The following is a 25,715-nucleotide window of genomic DNA, read 5'->3' on the forward strand; positions in this document are numbered from 1 at the left end:
CAATAATCCAGGGAGCAAGGCACTTTGGCCTGGGCCACGGTGTTGCTGGGAGGTGGAGGACACTGCAGTTCCCAGGAACTACCTGGGAGTGCCCCTCATTGGGCTCATTTTATATGCCCCTGTTTGCATCTACTCTACTACAGTCAGTGTTCATGGCCACTGGTCAGAAACCAAAATATTTTTAGTATCTGTTACAGATAGATATACTTTATAGCTACTTTTATAAAGTAGTTTTTCTACATAGTGACTATTAACAAGAATATCTGACATAGAAAATATTTAATTTTAAGACCATTCCATACAGTAAGGTATTCTAAACTAAGAGTAATAGACAGGACTGGACAGGAACAACACATTTGCTACCTGGCTGCAGCTTCTGGGACCTGGCCTTCTGTGCACCACAGGGCCTGCACGTCTTCAGGCTGAGAGGGCAGCTTCTCCATGACAACCACCAGGAGTAGGCACTGTGGGAGCTGGAGCTCACAGGGCAAGTCTTCCAGGTGTGGAAACAAGTTACACATTAAGATCCAACAAATTGCTAACAGCATGCCCAAAATATTTTCAGCAGAAATTTGATTGTGTTACATAAAGAAATTAGAGGCATGATATTTTTAAATGAGAAATGTTCAATAAAAGTAGAGAGAATTTTTTTTAGTTGTAGATGGACACATAATATCTTTTTTATTTTTATGTGGTGCTGAGGATCTAATCCAGTGCCTCACACATGCGAGGCAAGTGCTTTACCACTGAGCTACAGTCCCAGCCCCAGCAGAAGGAATTTTTTTTTTAAATTTTTTTAAGTTGTAGCTGGACATAATACCTTTATTTTATTTATTTATTTTTTATCTGGTGCTGAGGATTGAACCCAGCACCTCACATGTGCTAGGTGAGCACCTCTGAGCCACAACCCCAGCACCCCCAGTAGAGGGAATTTTAAATAAATAATTTTTGAATTTTATGAAAGAGGGACTACACGAGGGGAAATACCCATATCTAATATGTCATAATTAACAGGAGATGACTTAACATTAAATCTGCTTTGTAGCTTACCTGATTTATTGTCCAAAACTGCTTGTGCGAAAGGCTGGGCCGTGAGCAGCTGACTCACCAGTGTATCCAGGGTCACCAGGAAAGCCCCAGCTATTTCTTCCTGCTGTGCTTTGGAGATGCTGGCTGCATACAGGCTTGGAGGGAACTTGCTGGAAAGAACACAGCTCATTAGCAGCTACCTTCTCAATTCAGACAAAAGTAAGTACTACAAACTAAGGTTCCAGCAGTAAAAAAAATGCATATTTTACATCTCTTTCTATAAAGCAGCAATATACTTGAAGTACTGAATTGATAGTAGGATGTATGAAGACCTCTGAACTAAATGTTACATAATTCTATAAAATTAAAAAGTTCATAATCTTGGAGAAATCCTTGTAAGTGCCTTTTTTCTTTTCATTTTTGTTTGTTTGTTTGCTGTGCTAAGGGTCAAACCCCCGGCTTTGTGCATGCTAGGCAAGTGCTCTACCACTAAGCTACATTCTCAGGCCTTTAGTATTGTTTTGATGCATGTTAATACCATTTGACAAAAACAGGGTAAATAAAAAACACTAAATAAGTGGAACACTGTGTGTGTGTGTGTGTGTGTGTGTGTATTAAAAAGATACTTCTGACAAATTCTGGCTTCATTTTATGTCTATTAAAAGTTGTTTTGGGGATGCAGCTCAGTGGTAGAGTACCTGCTAGTGTGTGTGAGGGCCTGGATTCAATTCCACATACCACAAAATAATGGGTGTGCCAGATGGAAGCTAAACTTTGAAAGCTAACTTTTAAGCTAGCCCCCAGAGACAATAAAACTCCAGAAAATAGTCACTTTCTGTGATTATGTTACACAAAAATAAAAATGAACTTGAAAACATTTAGCCATTATATCTTGAGCTATATATTTTTATATCATCCTCTCTCCCCTCTCTTTTGGGACTAAACTTACATGTATGTGAGTTCAATTTATGTTATCACAAATGTAACTATGTGCTATTCTGCCCTTTTCTGTGCTCAGTCAGGAAGTTCTACTAACTTCATTTTAAGTTTTCAGTTCCTTTCTTCTATGTTTAATCTGTAAATAAACCCACAAAATCAATATTCACTTCAAATAAACAAAATTTCCAAATCTATCAAACAAAAATTGTTTTGCCTTCATTATTATCACCACATCAATTATTTATTACTTGTGTGTCACTAGTTAAGAAAGCAAACATAAGTAAACTCACATGGAATCCACCCTTCACAAGATTCCCTCTCTACTTATTTATTTATTTTTTTTACCTGTGTATCTGAAGATAAAGCTGATGCAATGTGCCACAAGAATCAGAAAGGAAAGGAAGAAATTCCTGAAATAAAATAATTTTTCAATCTTTGTAAGCAATATGACTTTCTAATACATATCTTTTCCCAAAAGCATGCAAATAAAATAAAATCCTAGATATGCCATATTAATAAAAATGTACATGATCATAAAAAGAAAGATGAGGCTGAGCAGGTACATAAAATTCTTTACCATTACAAGTACCATCCTACTACAATTAGCAGCTATCACTTACTGAGCACCTACTATTGAACCACACTAGTACCAAATGATGTTACATACAGTACTTTCAGTCTTATCAAAAAACTTACTATGTATTATTATCCTCATTTTACAGAATAGAAGATTGAAGCTCAGATATCAATAACTTCATCACATAGCTAAATAAGACTGGGATTCAAGCCAAGTGTGATTCCTCTATCCTTTATCTCTTAGAAACTAACAGTGTAGACAGATAGACGTGGTGTGTGCCTATAATCCCAGTGGCTCAGAAAGCTGAGGCAGGAGGATTGCAAAGTTTAAAGCCAGCCTCAGAAACTTAGCAAAGTCCTAAGTAATTTAGTGAGATCCTGTCTCAAAAAATAAAAATAAAGGGCTAGGGATGTGACTCAGGGATTAAGCACCCCTGGGTCCAATCCCTGGTATATAAAAAAGAAACTGTTATATGGAAATAAAAATGTAAGACAGGGCATAATTACAGAAAATTTTACCTTCTATTCACCAAGCGAATCTTAGATGGGTGACTGCCCCTCAAGTGCCATTGGTGCACTTCCCAAGCGTACCTCTGCCCCTGGACCCTGGAGTAAGACCCCAAAAGCTGCAGGAGCCCAGCATGAGAGGCAGATGACTACTGTGAGAGGTGACTGCCAGAGGACCAACAGAGTCCACATACAAGCAGAAAACAACACACTAGGGCCAGTGTGCTGGGCGTGGCCAGTATGCTGGGCAACATATTCAGTCCACTCCACCAACTCAGGTGTCACTGCCGTTCCCATGACTCCCACTCTTACAGTTAAGACAGTTTCAAAGTCTGGACATTTAAACTTTAACAAACTAATTTAGAAATATGTAGAAATAATTTTTAATGGTATTTAAAGGTAAACTGAATTATTTTCTGAAAATCGATTTATGCTTATGAAAATATTTTTTTCAGATGTGAATAAAAATAAAAATGATAGTGCATGGGGTTCATGGCTATAATCCCAGCTATTTAGGAGGCTGAGGCAGGAGGATGGCAAGTCTGAGGCCAGCCTCAGCAACTTAGTGAGGTCCTAAGCAACTTAGTGAGACCATGTCTAAAATAAAAAATAAGAAGGGCTAGGGATATAGTCCAGTAGTAGAGCACCCCTGGGTTCAATCCCCCCAACTACACACACATAACAATGATGATGGGAACAAGTTAAATAATACAATAGATATTCAATATTTAACAACTAATAACATAAAGCCATTAACAACCCTTCAAAATATACTTGATAAAATAACTTCAAAAGATTAATTTTGGTAGGAATAGTAATAACAGGACAATTTATAATTTAGTGTAGATTTTACATTTATGCATTATAAAGGAAAGAGCTTTTACCTTAGTGTAATGCAAAAGGGAGTTGGCAAAGAAACGACATAATTTAAGTGTTTTCTGGAATAATCTGTAGTCAGTATTATCCTGTTCCAGAAAAAGGACATAAGGAGTTATAATAAAAATACAAATAGGTAATTAGTTAAACTTATAAATGAGGTATTTTCTAAAAACACCTCTTAATAAATACAGAGAGTACAAAAATTTCCCAAGAAAACATTATTATTCTCTAATATTTTGGCAGGAGCATATAAACACACACTAAATGACAAGAGATTTATTTTAGAAAATAAAATTCTACATGATTGAAAATAAATAGTAGCCTAATAGCAAAGAGGCAATCTTTCTTGTTGATTTTAAAGGGAAAGAAATTTAAATAATTTATTATTCATTGCTATACAGGAATCAAGTTAACAGTCAAAAGAAAAAGGTCACTAATATATAAAAGACATGAAAAGGCAGTTCTGAGAAAAGAAAAAACAACCAATCAATAACTAATACTGAAAAAACCCAAATGACCACCCAATCCCCATATCATGTGAGAGGGGGAAGGACGGAGGGCTATTTGATTAAAAAGCCAAAGAGGAAAGAGGTTGACAAGCACTTTCTTTCACCACTGGTGGAAGCATGAACACCACACTCCGTTCATTTTTATTAAGAGTGGAAGTGTTAAAATATCCTTTCTGGACCTATCTCATAGAAATACTGGTACTGCTATGAAATCAAAGTCTTGATACTGTGAAAAATGAAGTGAACCAAATGTTGGCAAAAGGCTAAAGATATTTATGATACATTCATAAACTATAATACCATTCAGTTATTAAAAAGAATAGGGTAGATATATTGTCTACAGAAAACTCTAAGATTGATGAAGAGCTTTAAATTAGTGCCACAAAATTAAATCAAATAGATACATTATCTTCAATGTTGAGAATTATTTTATATGAAAATAACTTACCTTAATGTTAATGTTGAATATGATTTTTTTCAACAATAGCAAATCCTTAGTTAAACCCAATAAAATTGGAATCACATGATCCATTAATTAAATAGGATCCTTCATTTTGAACTTTACCAAAACTAACTGAAAAGTTTTCCTCAACAGAAATAGAGTAGATGAAAATTCACCTTTTTTTTTTGCTCAATTATGCACATGAATCTCAAGAGTGCTATGTAAGTATAAAAGCTGAGTGATTAAAAATAAATCTACACTGACCGTAAAATGAATTTTTTTCAGCCTAGATGTCATATCCCCCTAAGAAACCTTCCATGACTTCATGATTGGGTCCCTACCTTATACTCTACTTCCATGAGCCAACTAAGATCACTCTGTCCTAGAAGCACTTAGAATTACCTGTTCATCTTGCAAGCTAAGTTATTTAGGGTAGAGGATGTGACTAACTTAGTACCTACTACATTTCTTGGCACACAATAAGCACTCTGGAATTACTTTATAACACCAACAACTGAATGATAAGGCAACTTATTATCAGTTTGTCTAATTTTTTCTCTCTCACTCACAGAGAAATTGTGTAAGCTTTGGTTGACATCCTAGTTTTTATTTCATTACTAAATACCATACTACTATTTAAAGAGCTATTACTTTGATGTTCTTAAAAGCAAGTGAATAACACACATGCATTAGTAGTCCCACCTTGATTTACTCAACTGTTTAAAACAAAGTTTGTATCCCAATGCCAACAAAGAAGGGACAGGAAATATAAGCAAGGAAGACCATTTTCAGTGTTTTAAAATGTGTACCCATTCTTCCTTTCTTTAAATAAAATTCTGATGAAGTCCAAATGTAGCAGACAATAAATCTAAGTATAGGTATCAGATATAAAAGTATGTGGTTATTTTCTGAATAATTCAAATTTCTCAAATCATTACATGAACAAATGTTGAAATCACAATGGAAACTAAATTATATGTAAGGGCCTTTCAAATAAATTTCTGGCCAGATGCAGTGATGCACCCCTGTAATCCCAATGGCTTGTGGGGCTGAGAGAGGAGGACTGCAAATTCAGACCCAGCCTCAGCAACTCAGCAATCCTGTCTCTAGATAAAATACAAAAAGGGCTGAGGATGTGGCTCAGTGGTTAAGTGCTCCTGGGTTCAATACACGGTACCAAAAAAAGAAAAAAGAAAAACAATCACTGTGGCTAAAACACTGTCTACTGAGAAGTCTAATTCAATATTTTCTTTTTGAAATTAAATCCAAGAAAATAGAGAATAAATAATAAGTACCGTATGGATTTGGGGCTATCATGGGCTGAACTGTTGAAGTCCTAACCCCTAACACCTCAGACTATATTTGGAAATACAGTCATTGCAGACGTAATCAGCCAAGACAAGGTCATGATGGAGTAAGGTGTGTGCTTAATCCAGTGCGCCAGGTGTCCTCGTGGAGAGATGTGAGACACAGGGAGAGACATCAAGGCAATGGAGGCAGAGGCTGGAGTTCTACAGCCACAAGCTGAGGAATGCCAAGGGCTGCCAGTAACACAGAAGCCAGAGAAGGGTGGACAGGTTGTCCCCTACAGCCTTTGAGAGAACCTGGCCCTGCTGCCACATCGTGGATTTCTTGCCTCTAGTACTGTGAAAGAATACATTTCTGTTGTTTTTAAAAATGCCATTCAGTTGTGGTCATTTGTTGTAAGAGCCCCAGCAAATTTAGGAGCTGTGTTAGTATGCCAGACTATTATTAAATCTAATGGTTTTATTTTGACATTTTGAAAGCAAGGTGCTGTGGTCTAAATGTTAGTGCCCTTTCCCATGCAAATTCCCTTGTTGGAAGCTAATATACAACGGGATAGACACAGAGATGGCATCCATGGGGAAAGAACAAGTCAAGAGGGCTCTCCTCTCACCAGCGAGATCTGGGCCCTTATAATAAAGAGGAAGGGAGCTAGCTGCCTTTTACCCCACAAGGAGGCAGCAAGAAGCAGGACCTTTGAAGCAGAGAGCAGCCCTCACCATACACAAATCTGATCCTGGATACCTAGACTCCACAACTGTAGATACCTAGACTCCACAACTATGAGAAATAAATTTCTACTATTTATGAATTTCCTAGTTTAAGCTAGTTTTTGTTTAGTAGTCTAAACAGATATAAGTGAAAATTACTTGAAAACTTTTGATTCCATAAACATGAACAGTGAAAGACAGAGGGCACTGCTGCTCAGAATACAGAGTTAATAGTAAACAGCTGGGTCCGTATCAGAGCTCTGTTTCAGCTAATGGACAGTGTGGAGCTGGCCACATTTATCAACCCCACATCTGCAATTTAGTTTATGATTTTCTTACGTAAGACAAACATTTTACGTACATACAAATAGCACCTGCATTGGTCTCTTCTCTTGCCACTGTAAACTATGCTGGGGTTGGGTTTTCCTCAACTCACTCCTGTCCAGGAATCTTTGCTAATTTTATTCTCCAAACACCAGCTGTGGAGTCTGCAGTGTCAATAAAAGCAAGAAGGAAATTGAAAGGGGGGGGGGGGGGTTGGGGGTTGAAGACATACAGGGTGTAGGAGACAAAGGTGGAGAAGGGGACAACCTCCCTGCAACGGACAGGATGCCCAACCAAATAATTCCTCCTTTCAACAAGGTGAGGGGAACAAGGAAGGGCAAATGAAGGAAGTGGGAATAAAAAAGGAGGGGGAAGAAGGGCTCCTAAGGGAGGACAGACACGAGAAAGAGAGAAGAAAAAGGTCAGCTCCTTCCTGAGCCATTCCTTACTTACTTCCTTCTTAACACCTTCAGAACTCTCTCGAGGTAGGATTTGTCCTTCAAGATCATCCCTGTTCCAGAAGATGCTACCAGTTTGGGGACTTAGAGGAATCTGGCACCTCCACCCCCATAGCTGCTTGGCAGGGAAGAACACAACACAAAGGAAGTCCCTGTATGAGCCTGCAGGTCCACAAAGAGGGGTGTTGATATTTTAGGAGGAAATATTGTCATGGTTTGGATAAGACATCCTCCAAAAGTCCTTGTGTCCATGCAGCAATGTGTGGAGCAATGACTAGACTAGGAGCTGGGACCCCATCGGTCCACCCTGGCCTGAAGGGACCGACTGGGTGGGTAACTACAAGCAGGCGGGGCAAGGCAAGAGGAGGTGGTACATGGGGACAGGCCCTGGAAGGGTGCATCTTCCCTGCAGCCCCTCTCCTCCCTCCTCTCTTTCTCTGCTTCCTGATCCCACCAAGAGCAGAGTAGCTGTCCTCTGCTGGACCTCCCCCATAACGTGCTGCCTCACCTGGGGCCCAGAGCATGGAGTCTGCCATCTAAGGACTGAGACCACTCAAACTATAATTCCAACAACTGTATTACAGATGTTTAGAACTCATCTATTTCCTAAATGGTATGTCAATTTAACGCTATAACTTCTTGAAATGAAACTAAACATAAGTTTATACAAGTTTTAAAAAACTGATTCACATACACACCACTAATGGTTGCATGCATTGGTGAAGGAAACACAGAAAGATTGTGGCTATGTGAAAAAATTCTTAACTAAATCAGAATTAGGATTATAATTTACTCTAAATAAACACAGAATTAGAACTTGTTCTAGGGTGGAAAACAATGAAAGAATTCTGAGGCAAAGACCTTGACCAACCAGTTAGTGCAGTGTGGACAAGAGGGTAAGGTGGACTCCAGAGACAAGGGCAGTCAGGATGCCAGGCAGTGTTCTGAGTGGGAAGTAACTACAGTTGTGAATAACCCCACAGACCAAAAGAAGGAGTAAATCAAAACCTTTTTAGAATGATCCATTCGTCCAAATGAGACTTAGTATCTGCCAAGGGATAGAACAATACTGCTCAAAGTGCTGTTAGATTGTACCTGCACATTTGACTGAGTCATCTGCTCAGCTAACTGCAGACAGGAGTGGAAGGAGGAAAGAATGTCTTCATACAAGCTAGTAATGACATCCTTGTGTTTTAACCGGCTCTTCAAAGCTGACTGGTGTTTAAGGCTCTGCCTAAAATGAATAAAACGAAAAGAATACAATCACAAGTAATATAGCAAGTAACTTAGGGCCATAAAAATATCTGCTTTAATACAACACTTTTAAAAACCACAATGCATAATATGTATTAGAAGAGTATACCCAAGATGTGGCTAACTTTACATCTGAAGCAGTTGCTTGTTTTTTCTCTTTGTGTAAAATATTAACTGAGCTCTTACTATGTGCGAGGCACTCTTCTATGCCCTAGGGATAAAAAAGTAAATCAAGGGCTGGGGATGTGGCTCAAGTGGTAGCGCGCTTGCCTGGCATGGGTGCAGCCCGGGTTCGATCCTCAGCACCACGTACAAACAAAGATGTTGTGTCTGCCGAAAACTAAAAATAAATAAATATTAAAAAAAAAAAAAAAAAGTAAACAAGCTGGGCGTAGTGGTGCACACCTGCCTGTAATCCCACCAGCTCATGAGGCAGGAGGATCAAGAGTTCAAAGCCAGCCTCAACAACGGTAAGGCTTTACACAACTCAGTGAGATCCTGTCTCTAAATAAAATACAAAATAGGGCTGGGGATGTGGCTCAGTGGTCAAGTGACCCTCAGTTCAATCCCTGATACACCCCCACCCCCCCAAAAGTAGATCAAATAGATACCATCTCTGCCCTGTGTGTATAGAACTTGTGACTTGTGGTCTAGCATAAGAATATTAAATAATTGTAAACATATTTAATTATGGTTGTGATAAATGCTGAGACAGAAAATCCAAAAGTGCTACAACAGAAAAAGCTAATCTTGGGCTGGGATTGTGGCTCAGCTGTAGAGAGCTCCCCTAGGTAGGACCCGGGTTCAATTCTCAGCACCACATAAAAATACAGGCATTGTGTTGCGTCCATCTACACCTAAAAAATAAATATATTAAAAAAAAAGCTAATCATATTCTTAAGGCTATCAAAGAATGTGATCATAAAGATGATACTTAAGCATAAAACTGAAAGAAAGCTGGAGTCATCAAGGTGCAGAGTGGGAGAGGGGAGCATTCTAGGCAGAGGGAAAAGCTGTGAAAGCCTGGGCCTAGAGAACTTGGTATATTTGAGGAATGAGGAGCAGGGAGACAGCAGTCTGTGAAGGAGGAAGAGTCCAGGGAGAATTAGGTGTTACTTTGTACAATGGGAGAGATGTAAACAGTAGAGTGACCTGACTTGATTTACTTTTTTAAAAGATCACTCTAAACGCTGAGTAAAAAGTGAACTGGAAGGGGGCAAGAGTGGCACAGACATGACAACAATGATTTTGGTGGCGATGTGGCTAACTTGTTGGGCACAGTCTCAGCATTTTAAGTGATGAACTCAATACTCACTACGATCCTATCAAGAAAGTGCCACAATCGTTACATTCATTCTCAGAATGGCAAATTAACCACATGCCCAAGGTCTCAGGAAGAAAAAGTGATTTCAGAATGAACTCAAGGACATGCAGTATGGCTCCCAGGTGACATTCTCAACTAATACACTATTTCTTATTGGCACCTTAATGCCTTAATGATACAGAAAAGCACCTAAGACAACAAAGAATGACCCCAACCTTTCACCTTTTATGCCTATGTCTAATAGAGGTTTCGATGATGCTGACATTGTGACCATGTCTTCCCTCACTCCTACGAACCTGATGAATGTCATAGGCATTCTCCCTGAGAAACTTTTCCCAGCACTCCAGTTTCAGAAAGTCAATATTACTTTATAAATGGAAATAAGTTGGAAGAACCCAAACGTGCATAATGAAGGGATTGCAGACAGTTATAATTAGTTACTAATTTGCCCAAGCTTATAAATACTTGAGAGTTGTTAACAATAATACCTACAACCAAGTGGTTAAGGTATAGTCTGATTCAAGTCCACTGCTAGCTAACTCATTTTTCCATGTTAGAGATGGTAGCATGAATAAGTCCAAATTGGTACGGAAGCTACATATAGGATATCTTTATTGCCAGATAGCATGGCCAGTGAACAATATACACACCACACAAAATTGTTCAAAATGCAATCTAAGAAACCATGAATAATTAGGATTTGAGATAAATGAAATATTTATAAAAACTAACAAACTTACTTAATTATAAACTTCCAAGTATTGGCATGGAATGCTTGATCCATACTGGAAATAACAGAGCAGATATCCAATAGTGTATGAATAACTACAAAGAAAGATAACAGAGCCCTTAGGATATGAAAATGTCATTTAGGGTGTTTCTCCTACATTTAAAAGTATCAACTAAACATTTCAATATTTGATTGAATTAAAATAGGTAACGCAGTTTCAAAGTAACTGTGTCAAAATAATCATTCAAAATAAGTGCCACACTTTTGACTTAATTTTTATAAACTATGGAAAATTAATTTTTTAAGTTTCAACTTAACCTATGACTTAAGACCAAAAACATCCAGTAGAAAAGCTGTGCCCTATTATAATTGAAATATTCTATAGACACGATTCTAATCCAAATTGACAAACTAAGAAAAGAAAATCTAACAAGGAAGGATTAAAGCTAATATACATGGTATTCGTGTAAGGTTTTTATCTGCCTATGGCAGATAATTTTATAAAACTGGCCACCACAGCTTACAATATCCATACTCTTCCACAGTAACACTAAACATTGTCCCTTGACTTGATTTAGCAAAGGAGACAAAAATAAAATTGAGACAAGTAGAAATTTGCAAAGTAATTGCACACCAGGAATTGCCCTCTCTTGCTGCTCCTGGAACTCTTAAGTCCATCCTAAGGTGACTGAGCCTGTGTTAGTCCCTAGAATGAAGTGCCACACAGGACTTTCTCAGTGCTTCTGCCTCTGCCAATAGCCAGATGTGCATGAAATTACTGACTACAAATATATCAGTGAGCCAGTTACGCTACCTGGGGCAGAAAAGGTTATCCCAGCTGATCCCTGCCTGTACTGCAGACTCACAGACTTGTGAATGATTCAAACAGTGGCTATTTTAAGCCAACAGATTTTTGGGGTGGTTTGTTATAGAGCAAAAGAACTTAGAACCCTACACAAAACAAGTTATGAAAATAATCTTTACCCTATATATAAGAATATTGTTTTTCAAACTCTGGGTCATAATCCATTAGTGAGGGATGAAATCACTTAAGTATGTTACAATCAGCAGTTATTTAAAAATTAAATAGCATGGAGTGCATCACATATGAAACAGGTATTACTTGGTACATGTACTTTTATATCTACTGGGAAGGAATGTAAAAATACATTTTGCAAATTTCAAAATTTGTATGATTAAAACTTTATCCAGCAAGAATTCAATTATTTTTTATGCATAATGAGTAAAAGATCCTGAAATCACTAGAAACAATGTTGGGTCTAATATCTTAACTGACACATGCACTACTGTTATTTCACATCATCCACTATAGAGTAACTTTTCATCATTTACCTATTACCATATTCAAAATATCATCATTCTCATCTACTGAAGGGTCCATGCAAACCATGTCCAGCAATTCCATCAACTGCTTCTGAAGAGAATAGGCCTCCTTGAAAAGAGCCTGGAGAAGGTCTGAAACAAGGTGTAAACACCCAGAATATACAGCTTCACTATTCTGATTCCAAAAATAAAAAAAAAAAATGAGAGAAAAATCAAATCATAAAAAGCTTAAGATCCAATTTACTTTAACATATACTATCAGAGCTCAGAAATGTAATGCAATGCTTTTAACTTATCACACATCCATAAAACAAATATTTCAGTAATCACCCATTTTACATGTGCTTAGACAGCTGTAACAATGTGTAAGATGATTTGTGATTTTCATGATCTGGCAACTCTAGAACTAATAACATTTGAAGACAACATTAGGTCAAGTGCATGACATTTTAGCAAGTGACCACCAAAGAGAAGTATCAATGAGCTAGCAATTTTCATTTACCCAACAAACAGCAATATAAAAACTGCCTGTGCTTTACAAATTCTTGGCCAGCTTTTGTGCCTTAAAGCTGCCCCTGGAATGTAGAAATGGACCAAATAAGGGTCAACTCCCTTTCTAATAGGAAGTTCATTAAAGCAATTGATCACTGACCCACAAATGCTATATGTCAGGCAATTTCAGAATCCCTGTCACTCAGTATAACTCCTGATCATTTCTTTCTTTATAGAGAAAAAAAAATACATAAAATGAACACCAACAATGAACTCTCAAAAGACCATTTTTTATGCCTTCCTTTTATCCATTTACTTTGAAGCATTTGTACACATACTCTTTTTTCTAAGGAAAAGTCTATCCTAATAACCTTGGCTAAAATGCAAAACCTTATGTACAAACACTGTTTTACTCAGCCTCTTTGCCCATTGATTCTAGGCTACTTAAAGTATACACAGACCATTACTCACCTTACAATGTACAAAAGTACTTTTGATTACATGAAGGACTGAAGAGGGGAGACTCTGTATACTTTCTAGGATGATGGATTCCTGTGTGGCACAGACATGCTGAACACATCCTGTAAGAGCTCCTAAGACCTGCACCATTGCCTGGAAATAAGAAAAGAAGATTTATCCTAAGTGTATATTTTTGTGTGCAATAAAAAGGTATCAGACAGTATGCTGAATGTTAGGGATAAAACAGTGAACAGATAAAACATACTCTGTTCCTCTTCTCACAGAACTTCAATCTACCCCAGAACAATAACACTGGAACAACTGGCCAGTCATTTAGAAACCTAACCCACACTTCAAAATACACGGCAAGTATTCCACACTTGCCTCAAAACTTCAGGTATCTCGATATGTCTCCTTGTAAGAATGCAAATATTTACTCAACATAAGCTGCATAAAAAAAAAATTGAGAATTCAGTATTCCTATCTTTAAGTTCATAAACTTAAATCCAGCATTAGGCCATTAAACAAAGACTATATGGCTAATCAATATAAGCATAAAAATTTTCACTCTCCCTAAACTCCCTCTCTCTCCCTTTCTGATACATTTCTGATACTTACCTGTAAAATATTCCTTAAAGTGTTCTGGATTTCTAAATTTTGGCTTGACAGTCCTGTGGCTTCACTGGTTAATTCACACATCATGTCATCAAATAACTTTACAGTCTGTAAAAACAAATTAGTTTATAAATGAATAGAAGAAACAAAATTCTCTAGGAAAAGAAAGACATATCTTTAAAGAAAAAAAAACACCATGATTTAATTTTGCATTAGCAACATCAACAGGGTATGCATGGTCCAGCTTAGTAAAATGCACCTAACTAAATAAAAAATACATGTAAAAAGTAATTCTATAGGGGCTGGGGTTATTGCTCAGTGGTAGAGTGCTTGCCTCATGTATGTGAGGCACTGGGTTTGATCCTCAGCACACACATAAAAAGAAATAAAATAAATAAAGATATTGTGTCCATCTTAAAAAGTAATTCTACAACATAATCCCTAAAAAAAGCCCCCCACAAAAAATAATTACTTTCTGTTTCTGTCGTTTGAGTCTACAAACAACAAAAAGTCACTTGAGGTTTATTTGGGGCATGCAAGAAACAGAAGCACTACTCCATACACTTAGAAAACGGCTGCCTTGAAACACCCTCCACTTGGCACCTTACAAGGACACACTCTGGTGTGGGAATGGATTTATACTGCATCACCCGGACATCATTCACTAATATTTGAACACTCTGCCTTTTGACCAATTCAAGATCCCCTTCCTACATGAGAGGTAGCATATGTAACCTTGTAACTAGCTTAACTACCCCAATATCTGAATAATCAGATTTTTCTAAACTCTTTAAACAGCCTAAACCCTGTAAGAACAACTCAGTCAACAAGGCAATAAAGCTACAGAGGACATCGTTTCCTGCAGGTCAGTGAACTCAGATTCCTGTCTTCACCTATATAACAGCAGGAACGTTTTTGGCGGTCAGTAACAAATTCTAAAAGCTTTTCAGACAGAAAATAATCCAGTGACTATGAGTAAAAGGAATTCTGCTGATTGTCTGCTTAAAAGCCAAACTTAAAAATCCACTCCAATAAAGGCCAAGCAATCATAAATAAATCGGTTACAATCAGCACCAAAGCACCTTTAGTTCCTTCCACTTTGAGAAAAAAAGTATGGCTACATTTTTTCAGAGAACATCTATAGCTACAAAGTAGTAATATAGTCTGTGAGCTTAATGTTTTTTCATAATTACTTGATTTTAGTTTTTTTTTTTAAATTTCAGTTTTCCCCCCAAGACTTCTTTAATAAACTTTGGTTTCCATTTTGCCAAACACTGACATTTAACAGTTATCAATAAATACTACAAAGATGATAAAGAGATTTAGCAAATTTCCATCACCCATTCCAAATTTTCATTAATAGCTTTAAAACACAAGAGTTTTTAAAGTTAACCACAATAATTTGAATTCAATTAGCAAAAGATCTGTCAATCAGTAAAGGATCTGAAAATAGTTTTTTTTTGAGAGAGAGAGAGAGAGAGAGAGAGAGAGAGAGAGAGAAAGAGAGAGAGAGAGAGGTTTTTAATATTTATTTTTTAGTTTTTGGCGGACACAACATCTCTGTTTGTATGTGGTGCTGAGGATCGAACCCGGGCCGCACGCATGCCAGGCGAGCGCGCTACCACTTGAGCCACATCCCCAGCCCCTGAAAATAGTTTTAATCACCTCAAGTTTACACCAATGTCATCACATTTTCACATGAGATATTTTTATTACTTATCTGTACTTCAAGTATGTTTGTCCAAACGGAGACTAGATTTTATTTTTATTTACTTATTTTTTTCGTACTGGGGATTGATCCCAGGGGCACTTAACCACTGAGCCACATCCCCAATCCTTTTTATTTTGAGAAAATATCTCACCAAGTAGCTGAGGCTGGCTTTGAACTTGCAATCCTCCTGCTTCAGGCTTCTTGAGTCACTGGAATTATAGGTACATGCTACCATAGCTGGTCTGAGGCTAGATTTTAACAAGCTTTATGACATGCAGATTAATATAACAGTACTATACCTTTGGTAACACTTGAGAAAAGAACGTCTGTTCCAATGTCAGGTAGTTCATATGAGGTAAAAACATTTCTACCATAATTTTCAGGATTTCTATAAAGCAAAATAGCAACATACCTTGTAAAAACACTAAATCATGTCAGTTAATAGTCATTACTTCTTACCAAGTGTGAGAATATGTAAGTATTGCCAATCAAAGCTCTGTACAGTGTCACAATGACATATTCTATATGGAGAAACTGTTAAGCATTTAATAGCAAAAGGTATCTATAATAGCAAAAAAGAAGACAATGACAACCTATATAGGATCTGTCATTAAAATATTTTATAACATTAAAAAAGTTCACAATACTTTAAACAAGAAACTTCCAAAATAATAAATATAATCTCAATTTTAATATATACATAAATGTCCAAAGAATGAGATAGACTGACAAGAACATACAGGAAAAAGAGACAGCTTTCATCAGAATCTTAACCATTGCAAATTAGTGGATGTTTTATTATCTTTTCTGATTTTCTGCATATTACAATGTTCTACAATGAATATGTATATCTTTTATATTCAAGATAAAAAATAAATTTGCTACTTAAAAAATTAGACACAACAAAAAATACAGATCCAAAATTATAAAATTCCACTCAGTAAAACACAAATAAGCTAATTCAAAATCTGAGTAAACTGAGCAATCTACATATAGTCTTAACTCTCTAACTCCTCTAAGAGAATAAATCTTATCAAGGAAGAATGATAAAGAGATGAAAAGGAGAAAGTCAACTTTCCCCAAATGACAAATTTGTCATCACCCGGACAATCAATCGGCTTTTTATAACTCAGAAAGTACATTCTAAACAACATCAATCCTGTTAGATGCTGAAGGTTACTAAGTAGACTTATGTGAATGACAACACTGAAAACTGACAATGTACACATATGCATAGCAACGGATCTTTTGGCATTTATCCAAAATGGAATTTAAAACTCTAAGCATTATAATTTGAAGGAATTTGTTCATTTTAGGTAATGGAAGGTCACAGTGGCTGTAATACAGAAAATGATTAAAGCTGAAGGGAACACAAAATTGTAAGGACACATCTATTAATATATGTGGAATTCAGACCTAATGACATCAAAGTAAATCATACAATCAAAATAATTTTACTTACCAACATGTTCAATCCAACTCTCAGAATGTTGATACATAGAGTAAAATAATTAAGGAAGATACAGTATCACAGTAATAGGACATTCGTTACTGAGAATAAGTTCAAAAAGGACCCTTCTTGGAATTTAGCAAGAATCCATGAGAGACTGAAATTAGAGACCGATTCCTGGCCTACTTTTACTTTAAAAAACTTAATGATTATTCGGTAAACAAAAGTAATGTGAGAATACTTAAAGGAAATATCTTCAAAACTATTCAGGGATAAACTTTTCACTCCATGTGTAGTCATGAAATGCTTTTAAGATAAAAAATATTGTTACTATATGATACATGCAGTTCTGGTTTCTAGTAAAGACATTTCTGTCTCTTCAGCATTTCTACTTTGTTGCTTGCATACCTGTCTTACCAACATTACCAGTCTGAAATCCTTCTGCACATAGCAGGGGCTTACAAATATTTCACAAATACATTCATTACCTATGTTCAATACCAAAGTTAATATAACCACACTATAAACTACATTGGTTCTAAAAATGTTTTACTGTAAAAACCTAAAGATCATTAAAGAATATGCCAACAAGTAACAAGGATGTCCATAACCCCATCACCTAATACAAGAATTGATTCTCTTCTGAAATCTTTGCATTTTTACAGCAAACAAAATGAAGTACAGGTACAGTCACAAACCTATTTGGCTTCAGTTGGGTAGAATTTGCCTTAAGGAAAATGTCAGGTTTTTATTATTCCACAATTCATCCTAAATTATGATTATGTAAACATGCAGGTGAGGGCTGGACAATAATATGTACAATGCAAAATACGAAAACGATTATGTTGGGGTGACAGGAATATGGATTTGTTACACTTTTCTTTCGTTTGTCGTCAACAGTGAAAATACTACCTCCTACTAAAAAAATAGTGTCTGAGACTTCCAACCCTTTTGACAGTTGCACTATTTTCAGCACTTTACTTAACACTTATCACAAGCCAGGCAGTTCTCAATACTGAGGAAAAAGCAGTGAGCAAACCAAGTCCTGCCCCTACTTTACAGTGTTGTGAGGAAAAACAGGGCAGGGAGAAGCAAATTAAACAATTTCTATTAATGATGCTCCTCTCTAAAAAACTGAACAGGGCAGCTGGGCAGTGGCATATGCCTGTAAGCCAAGCAGCTCAGGAGGATTGTGAGTTCAAAGCCAGCCTCAGCAACAGGAAGGTGCTATGCAACTCAGTGAGATCCCTTCTGGGGATGTGGCTCAGTAGTTGAGTGCCCCTTAGTTCAATCCCTGATATGCCCCCCTCCCCCAAAAAAAAACTGTACAGGGCAATGTGATAAAACTTAAACAGACTGAGTTTGGGGGATTACCTTAAACTGAGGGCTCCAAAAAAGCCCCTTTAAAGAAGTAACATTTGAACCAAGACTTGAATAAAGAAATGCCCAAAAGGCTGGAGAAGACTAGGAGGGCTCAAAGTTTCTGAAGCAGGTGAGTCTGATGTATTTGTTGACATACTGTAGTTAGCCAGTGTGAGAAAAGAGCAAGACTCAGATCATGGGAATTTAAGGTAAGTTTGGATTTTTTCCCTAATTCATTAAGAAGCCTCTGCTGGGGATGGGGGGCAGGGCAGATTCTTTTTTTGAAGAATGGATTTTAAGAGGACATAAGTAGAAACAAGGAAACTATTAATAATAGTCCAAAAGGTAGAGTTTGGAGTCAGAGTGGGATACAGATAAGTGGGTTGATTCAAGACATAGTTTGTCAGAAAGAATAATTTGCTGATTCATATGAAAATAGAGAGGATTCAAGGTTTTGGTTTATAGAATCATTTACTTGGATAAGAAAGCTGCAGGAAGAACAGGTTTGAGTTTTTTGTGTAAAGTTTGAGACGCAAAGCAAGGTAGGAATATTCACTTTCAATTTACTGAATTCCCCTAGAACCTGGAGGGGACGCCAAGGAGCCTGGCTGCTCATCTTTGTTTCCCGCAAACCTGACGCCAGGCCTGCCACTCAGTCCTGAACACGGGTGTTCTCCGAGGGGGAGGCTGGCAGCCCCCGCCCCCGGTTGGAGCTCCGGTAAGGCAATCGCGTCTCTGCACAGTGACTGAGGAAAGGCACTGATACCTTCTGGGATCTTGCTCATGCCTCCCCGAATGACTTGTTTGTGATATTAATATTTATATTGGGTTTTAGCTTTAAAAAAATGTCATGTGTACAATGTTCCAATTATGATCATTTCTTACTCGTTCCTAGAACTCGTGGGGCTAGGGCTACACTGTCACGTTGTCACACTCACAACCAAGCCTCATCTGCACAGGCAGCAGCGGCCCTCGGCACTCAACGCTGACGGAGGCAGCCCTACCCAGCGAGGCCGACAGGGCAGGGGAGAGGCCTGTCCATCCACTGACCGTCTCTCAAAGCCGTGGCCTCGTAGCCTCACTGCGTCCCCGGACCCCCGACTCACTCACCCCAGCTGCACCGCCAAGAGCGGCGGCCAGCGGCCCCGCCCACTCCGCGCGGGCCTGGGAGCCAGGGCGGACCCGGCCCGCGCCACAGCACGACGACGGCGTCCCCGCCCGGCCCTCCGCGAGGATATGAGCAGCCGAGGCAGGACCGACGGCAGCTCGCGGCGGCACTGCGCCTCGGGCCAGCCGCGCAACTCCTCCAGCGGAGCCACGCGCTCCTGAGACATGATGCCCGCGCCGCTTCCACCGCTCCCGCTGCCGCGCCGGAAGCCCCGGCCTCCCGGCAGCCCTTGCGAGGCGGCGCCAAAGCGGGCACCACCGAGAGGCGCGGCCGCGCGCCCGAGGAAGCCGGCCCCTCTAGGCCCTGGAGGACTCCACTCACTGGTGCGCGCTCGAGGCCGGGCGAGGCGGGCACCGCGGCTCTCTCCGCCCGGCGACCCCCGGTCCCGCCGGCGGCCTGCGTCCCCGCGGCTGGGTCGTGGCTTTACTCGGAGCTCGGTGCTTCCGGGAGGTGAGGCCGGGAGTCCCAGGTTCGTACCCTTGGCCCCGCGGGGCTCTGTGGGTGCACGGGTGGGCTCAGGTTGGCTGGACCTCGCGGGAGGTGGCCCCAGACCCGCGGCGCGGCAGGGCGGACGCGTCCCCGGTCACCTGAGTGCCCCCTGCGTGCCCCCCGTGTCACCCGTGTGCTCACCTGGGTCACCCATGTGAGCCCGTGCGTTTTCACCTGCATGTCCCTCTGTCACTCACGTGCTCAGGCTCCTGGTCTGGAAAAATGTGCCTGGTGAGAACCACACCTGCATGTTTTTAAAGGAATGTTCACCTTCCAGACTACAATCTTGAGCTCTTGTTTTTGTTTTTAAGGATTTTTGTTTGTTTTAGTTTCAGATGGACACAGTACCTTGATTTTATTTATTTATTTATTTTTATGTGGTGCTGAGAATCGAACCCAGTACCTCACACAAGCACTCTAGTGTTGACTGTGACTGAGCCACAGTCCCAGCCCTCTTGTTTTGGATTTAGTACCCAGGGGTGCTTAACCACTGAGTTATATTTTTTATTTTGAGACAGGGTATCACCAAGTTGCTGAGGCTGGCTTTGAACTTGTGATCCTCCTCCTCAGCACCCTTGTTTTTTGAGGCAGTAACAAAATGAAGTAATTCTGAAAGTTTAGGGAGTGAATAGGTTTGGTTACAGTCAGGATCACTGAAAGACAAGTTCCTAAGCTGTCCTGTCTGAAAATCCTGGACTTTGTTCGGTGGCAGTGGCTGTTGCTGTTGCTCCTCTCTTGTTTTTATAGTTTATTTTCTTCCCCAGCTTCTGATCCTTAAGGTGTGTGTGTGTGTGTATCTTTTCTCAAATCTCCTTTCTCCCCCTACAGCTTTTTCAGAAAAGGCAGCTGATTCTGGGGTAGTGTGTTTAATATTTCACTTTAGTGAAATGTGACATTTTGCTTTTAATAATTTTATTTGTTTATTTTTCTCTAGGGCTAAATTCAAAGAGGAGCAAAGACCTCTAAAAAGTCTTTGGAAATGTGTTTGTAATGGTGTGTAAGCAGCTAAAGAGGAATTGACCCCAACAGAACTAACTGGATAATTGAGGCAGGTTTCTGTGTGTCATCAGATTCTGTCCAGAAATCGAAGAATCTTCCTTTGAACTCCAGGCTGGTGTGCATTTAATAAGAGGATGACCTTTCAATTTAATTTCACTATAGAAGACCACCTGGAAAATGAGTTAGCGCCTGCTGGGGATGGAGCTTTGACTCTGAATTCCTCGAAAGCATCATCAGGGTCAGTAAGTCGAAAGGGAGAACCCGAGAACAAAAAATGTTCAGCGGAGCACCTGGGGGAGCCCAAGCCAGTGGGGAATGCAGCTCCCCCTCCAGATGCAGATCCACCCAGTGCAGCTGGGAGCTCAGAGGGCTCTGGGCCACATGACCGTCGGCCTTGCTTGAGACTTGCCAAAGAGCATGCTGTGCCTAGAGATTTGAAGAAAGTGCTAGAAAATAAAGTCATAGAAATGTTGCCAAGTCTCCAGCCTGTGAACATATCAGTAGTGAAAACCACCTTGTTGAAAGAGAACTTCCCTGGAGAAAACATAGTTTCAGAAAACTTTTCTTCACACTCTGATCTGATTGCAGGTGTTTATGAAGGAGGCTTAAAAATCTGGGAATGTACCTTTGACCTCCTGGCTTATTTCACAAAGGCCAACATGAAATTCGCTGGAAAAAAAGTGTTGGATCTTGGCTGTGGATCAGGGTTGCTGGGTATAACTGCACTCAAGGGAGGGGCCAGAGAAATTCACTTTCAAGATTATAACAATCTGGTGATTGATGAAGTGACCCTACCTAATGTAGTGGCTAACTCCACTTTGGAAGAGGAAGAAAATGATGTAAATGAACCAGATACAAAAAGATGCAGGAAGTCAAAAGTAGCCCAGGAACTGTACAAGTGCCGTTTCTTTTCTGGGGAGTGGTCTGAGTTTTGTAAGCTTGTGCTAAGCAGTGAAAAACTCTTTGTAAAATATGACCTCATTCTCACATCAGAAACCATTTACAACCCGGACTATTATAGTGCTTTGCACCAGGCGATCCACAGACTGCTGGGTGAAAATGGGCGGGTGCTTCTGGCCAGCAAGGCACATTATTTTGGTGTTGGTGGAGGTGTTCATCTCTTCCAGAAGTTTGTAGAAGAAAGGGATATATTTGAGACTAGAATACTCAAAATAATTGATGAAGGACTAAAGAGATTCCTAATTGAAATGACTTTTAAGCAGCCCGGTTAATATTCATGGAGTCTCCTAAGTGAAATAAACAGAATGACTCCAAACTTCTGTTTTGCTATTGTTTTTTCTTGAAATTATGGTGTGTCTTTAGTTTTGTTTCTTCAAATAATAGACCAACTGTGTTAATAACATTGGATTTGCTAAGGGAGACTGAGCAAGTGTCCTTGAGCATTTGGTGAGATGACCCAGTAATCATCTTATAGGAAAGTTCTGTTTTCATTCTGTTTGCCCTTTCTACCACCTTGGACTTTTCATGAAGTTGTCCCCAGGAAATCCTGCCATTTCTTATCTAAAGTTTGTGAATTTCTTCCCAGTCTTTTTTAGTTTCTTGTTCACACAAAGTGCCTGGTCAGATTTTTAAATGGTACACCATTTCTAAATGACACTGAACCTGAATATTAGGATGAAGTTCTTTTATAACTAGGAAGAAGGTTTTATTTTCATATTCATTTACCTAGTGTAGAGAATCAGATGTGACTGCGTTACTATTACTGTCCTTGATGGAGTCTGCCTGCAAACGGGATATTCTATCAAGGTATAGGTAACAGCGGACATGCTTGAAAACGAGGTGTCTGCTGTCCTTGGGAGGGCCTACTCGCAAAGGAGAGGCTCCTTCAAGGTTTAGATAAGGCAACAGCCGACATGCTTGAAAACGAGGTGTCTGCTGTCCTTGGGAGGACGTGCCTACAAATGGGATGTTCTGCCAAGTGGGCTAGGAGGGCACTGAGAAAAATTTTTATTATCTGTTCTTAACAAAGAGCAGAGCTCAACATACTCTGGGCCGAGAATAGATTAGCCATGAGAAGCAGGTCACTTCTGATTAGAAAGTAAAACTTCTGTATGCTATGTTTAATTAGCTGAAAGACCTGATTTATTGCTGTTGGAAGGCTGCCTTCTTTGTTCACAATACTATAAAAAGATTGCTTGTACACAATAAAGGACTTTTTTTTTTCTGCTGCTGCTTTGCTTGCTCTGCTGCTTTTTTCTTTCTCATGCTGACCTGCATGTGAATTACTACAACACCTAGGATGCTGAGCAGTTGAATTCATGTTAAAATGAGAAAACAAGAATATAAAAGATAATAGAGTATAAAAGTGATACAGAGAATTTAAAATTAACCTCTTGTAGTTAAGTAAGAGAACTTAGGCTCTTGGTAAGAGAAACGAGAATAGCAAAAGATAATTCTGGGGGGTGTAGACTCCTTACTGGTTGTTCAATACTGGTGGGGGGGGGCAGCATTTTATTGCTTTTGTTGTTTTTAGTGCAAAAGTTCTCACATCACCTCTAAAATTGATATCTGCTATGCTATCTATAATTGTCAGTTATTTTCTTTTTTAATCTAATACAAACTTAAAAAAAAATCCTCACATGCTTCTTTTTTCCTTTCTCTTATTAGTGCATTTGGTTGTATATGATAGTTGGCTTTATTTTGACATAATCACACCTGCAGGAATTTTATTTACTCCATTTCAGTTCCCAGTGCCTTCTCCCTCCCCTCTGCCCTCCCCCATTCCCCTTCCTCTGCTCTACTGGTCTACCTTGCATTCATTTATGATGCTTTAGAGCCGTGGTATAAATGCTTTTCACTGTGGTGTATTTATACATGCATGTAGTGTAATTTTGTCAAATTCATTAGGCATTTTCTCCTGTTTCCCCTCCCTCCTTCCTTCCCCTCAATTACCCGTTTCATTGATCTTCCCTCTGTCTTTACGATATCAGTACCATTTTTTGTTTCTTGGAAGTACTTTAAATAATGCTACATCTTAGGTTTAATTAAATATGGTATTTATTGGATACCTGTTGACTAGGTACTCATATAGCATCTTGCTTCATAATTATAACCTTATCAGATATATTGGTGATGACCATGCAGCTAACAGTTTTTAGCATATACTATATGCACAACAGTTCAGCTTTATACATAATAACATTTAATATTCCAAACAGCCCTGGATTAGGATGTAATTACTGTCCTCATTTTAGAAATAAATCAAAACTCAAAGGAATTCAGTAATTTGTTCCCAATCACATTCCTCACGTTGAACTGGAATCTCAACTGAAGCCATTGGAAATTATACTTTTCACCACCTTCTGGTTTCAACCCTATCAATGCCTGTTTTTATCAAATATTTCTTAACATCATGTATTATTCTGAAGTGAAGTTCAGTTAAAGAAACTTGTATCAAGCCTGGTGTTGTGGTATACCCCTGTTATCCTAGTGACAGCAGGCTGAGGCAGGAGGATCACAAGTTCAAAGCCAGCCTCAGTAACTTAGATACCATCTCAAAATAGGCTGGGTGTGTATCTCAGTGGTAAAGTGCCCCTAGTGCCATAAAGAAAACAGTTTATATCATTAAAAAATACACACACATCCTTAACATATATAGGGTTACATATACTCTAACTATGACATGAACAAAGTCATTTATAATCTCTTTGTATCTTATCAGGTAAGTGCACAGGGGCAGGCAGTGAGTGGCACACTGAGGCCACCGAAGGCAGGCAGTAGCTGGTGCTAGTCCCTAAGTGCCCTTGCTGGAAAGCCAGCTGCGATTCCAGACCCACCCGCTGGATAAGGTGGTACAAACAGGCCCGGCCAGCTGCCTGGGCCAGTTGGTCCCAAGGCAGTGAGAGAATCCTGTGATACATAGCAGGTGTTTTCAAGAGAAGCTCTCCAAGATGAATGAGCCCTCAGTAGGTCACGCGGGAGGCCTGTCCAAGAGTAGTAGAAACAGGCCATGAGCAAGGTTCTGGACACAAGTTCAGTCTTTAGAGGGGGAGTACAGCATATGTAGAAGGTATCAAAAAGAAGCCCAGACCTTCGCAGGTAATTCTGAGGTAACAGGTCGTCCAAAGGGGACACACCTAATCAAGACAGCTGTCAGGAAGAGGACTTGGGATGTGAGTCATGCTACAAACCCAGGAGAGGGACGCTTAGTTAGATTTCTTGTACAAATAATTTAATTGTTTAAGGAGATATATAGGCTAATACCTTGAGTTTAAAATTGTTTCCCATATCACAATGAATCTCATGTGTATAAAGTGTGTTAATAAAAATAGATTTTTAAAGCCCTAAAATTTTTCCATTTCCCTCTTGTGAAACAGGGCTTATAATAGTATCTCCCTAACAAAATTCTTTGAAGATTACAACTTAATGTTGAGTGTCGTGGATCCTATTACACATTTCCTGTGTAGAAATGAAAGTTATTACTTCCAAGAATATTTAGTCACCCTGTTTTCCTAAACAGATAGGAAGTCTTTCTCACTTTTGTTAAAAGTTAGATTTGTACCTTTATGTTTTACAAATCCCAGCCCAGAACTTGGAGAAAAAACTAAGTTCCAGACTTTGCACTGCCCAGCATCAATCTCCACTCTGTCCCACCACCCACCTCCTCCCCTCCCCTCCCA

The 25,715-nt window shown here is 39.2% G+C and overlaps 2 protein-coding genes across 4 annotated transcripts in view; one reads left to right on the forward strand and one right to left on the reverse strand.

Moving 5' to 3' along the window:
- FIRRM (FIGNL1 interacting regulator of recombination and mitosis) overlaps positions 1 to 19,842 on the reverse strand; it is a 35,720-nt gene extending 15,878 nt beyond the window's left edge. For 2 of the 3 annotated variants that reach the window (XR_014022715.1, XM_081299721.1), the window contains exons 1-12: positions 19,658 to 19,842; positions 17,070 to 17,109; positions 15,907 to 15,995; positions 13,900 to 14,004; positions 13,294 to 13,434; positions 12,340 to 12,505; positions 10,997 to 11,081; positions 8,774 to 8,912; positions 3,936 to 4,016; positions 2,314 to 2,378; positions 1,051 to 1,199; positions 364 to 493 (exon numbers count right to left, since the gene is read on the reverse strand). Coding sequence is in view for 1 of the 3 variants with exons in the window: in XM_081299721.1 (XP_081155847.1) it covers positions 364 to 493; positions 1,051 to 1,199; positions 2,314 to 2,378; positions 3,936 to 4,016; positions 8,774 to 8,912; positions 10,997 to 11,081; positions 12,340 to 12,505; positions 13,294 to 13,434; positions 13,900 to 14,004; positions 15,907 to 15,995; positions 17,070 to 17,109; positions 19,658 to 19,753 (1,286 nt within the window). In the remaining 2 variants the exon portion in view is untranslated. Of the gene's footprint in view, positions 1 to 363; positions 494 to 1,050; positions 1,200 to 2,313; positions 2,379 to 3,935; positions 4,017 to 7,274; positions 7,385 to 8,773; positions 8,913 to 10,996; positions 11,082 to 12,339; positions 12,506 to 13,293; positions 13,435 to 13,899; positions 14,005 to 15,906; positions 15,996 to 17,069; positions 17,110 to 19,657 lie in introns of those variants that run through there. The other variant, XR_014022716.1, reaches the window with a different exon arrangement.
- Positions 19,843 to 21,016: 1,174 nt separating this feature from the next.
- Positions 21,017 to 23,232, forward strand: METTL18 (methyltransferase 18, RPL3 N3(tau)-histidine). The gene is made up of 2 exons (XM_081299722.1): positions 21,017 to 22,875; positions 22,965 to 23,232. Exon 1 carries the CDS (start codon positions 21,210 to 21,212, stop codon positions 22,305 to 22,307), a length of 1,098 nt encoding a protein of 365 aa, XP_081155848.1. The 5' UTR covers positions 21,017 to 21,209; the 3' UTR covers positions 22,308 to 22,875; positions 22,965 to 23,232.
- Positions 23,233 to 25,715: the final 2,483 nt, after the last annotated feature.

Source organism: Spermophilus citellus, assembly GCF_964194105.1.
Source record: "Spermophilus citellus genome assembly, chromosome: 6".
NCBI lineage: Eukaryota > Metazoa > Chordata > Mammalia > Rodentia > Sciuridae > Spermophilus > Spermophilus citellus.

What these genes read in the sequence shown, in the direction of transcription:
- METTL18 (XM_081299722.1), top strand. Translation starts at nt 21,210, where the DNA reads ATGACCTTTCAATTTAATTTCACTATAGAAGACCACCTGGAAAATGAG.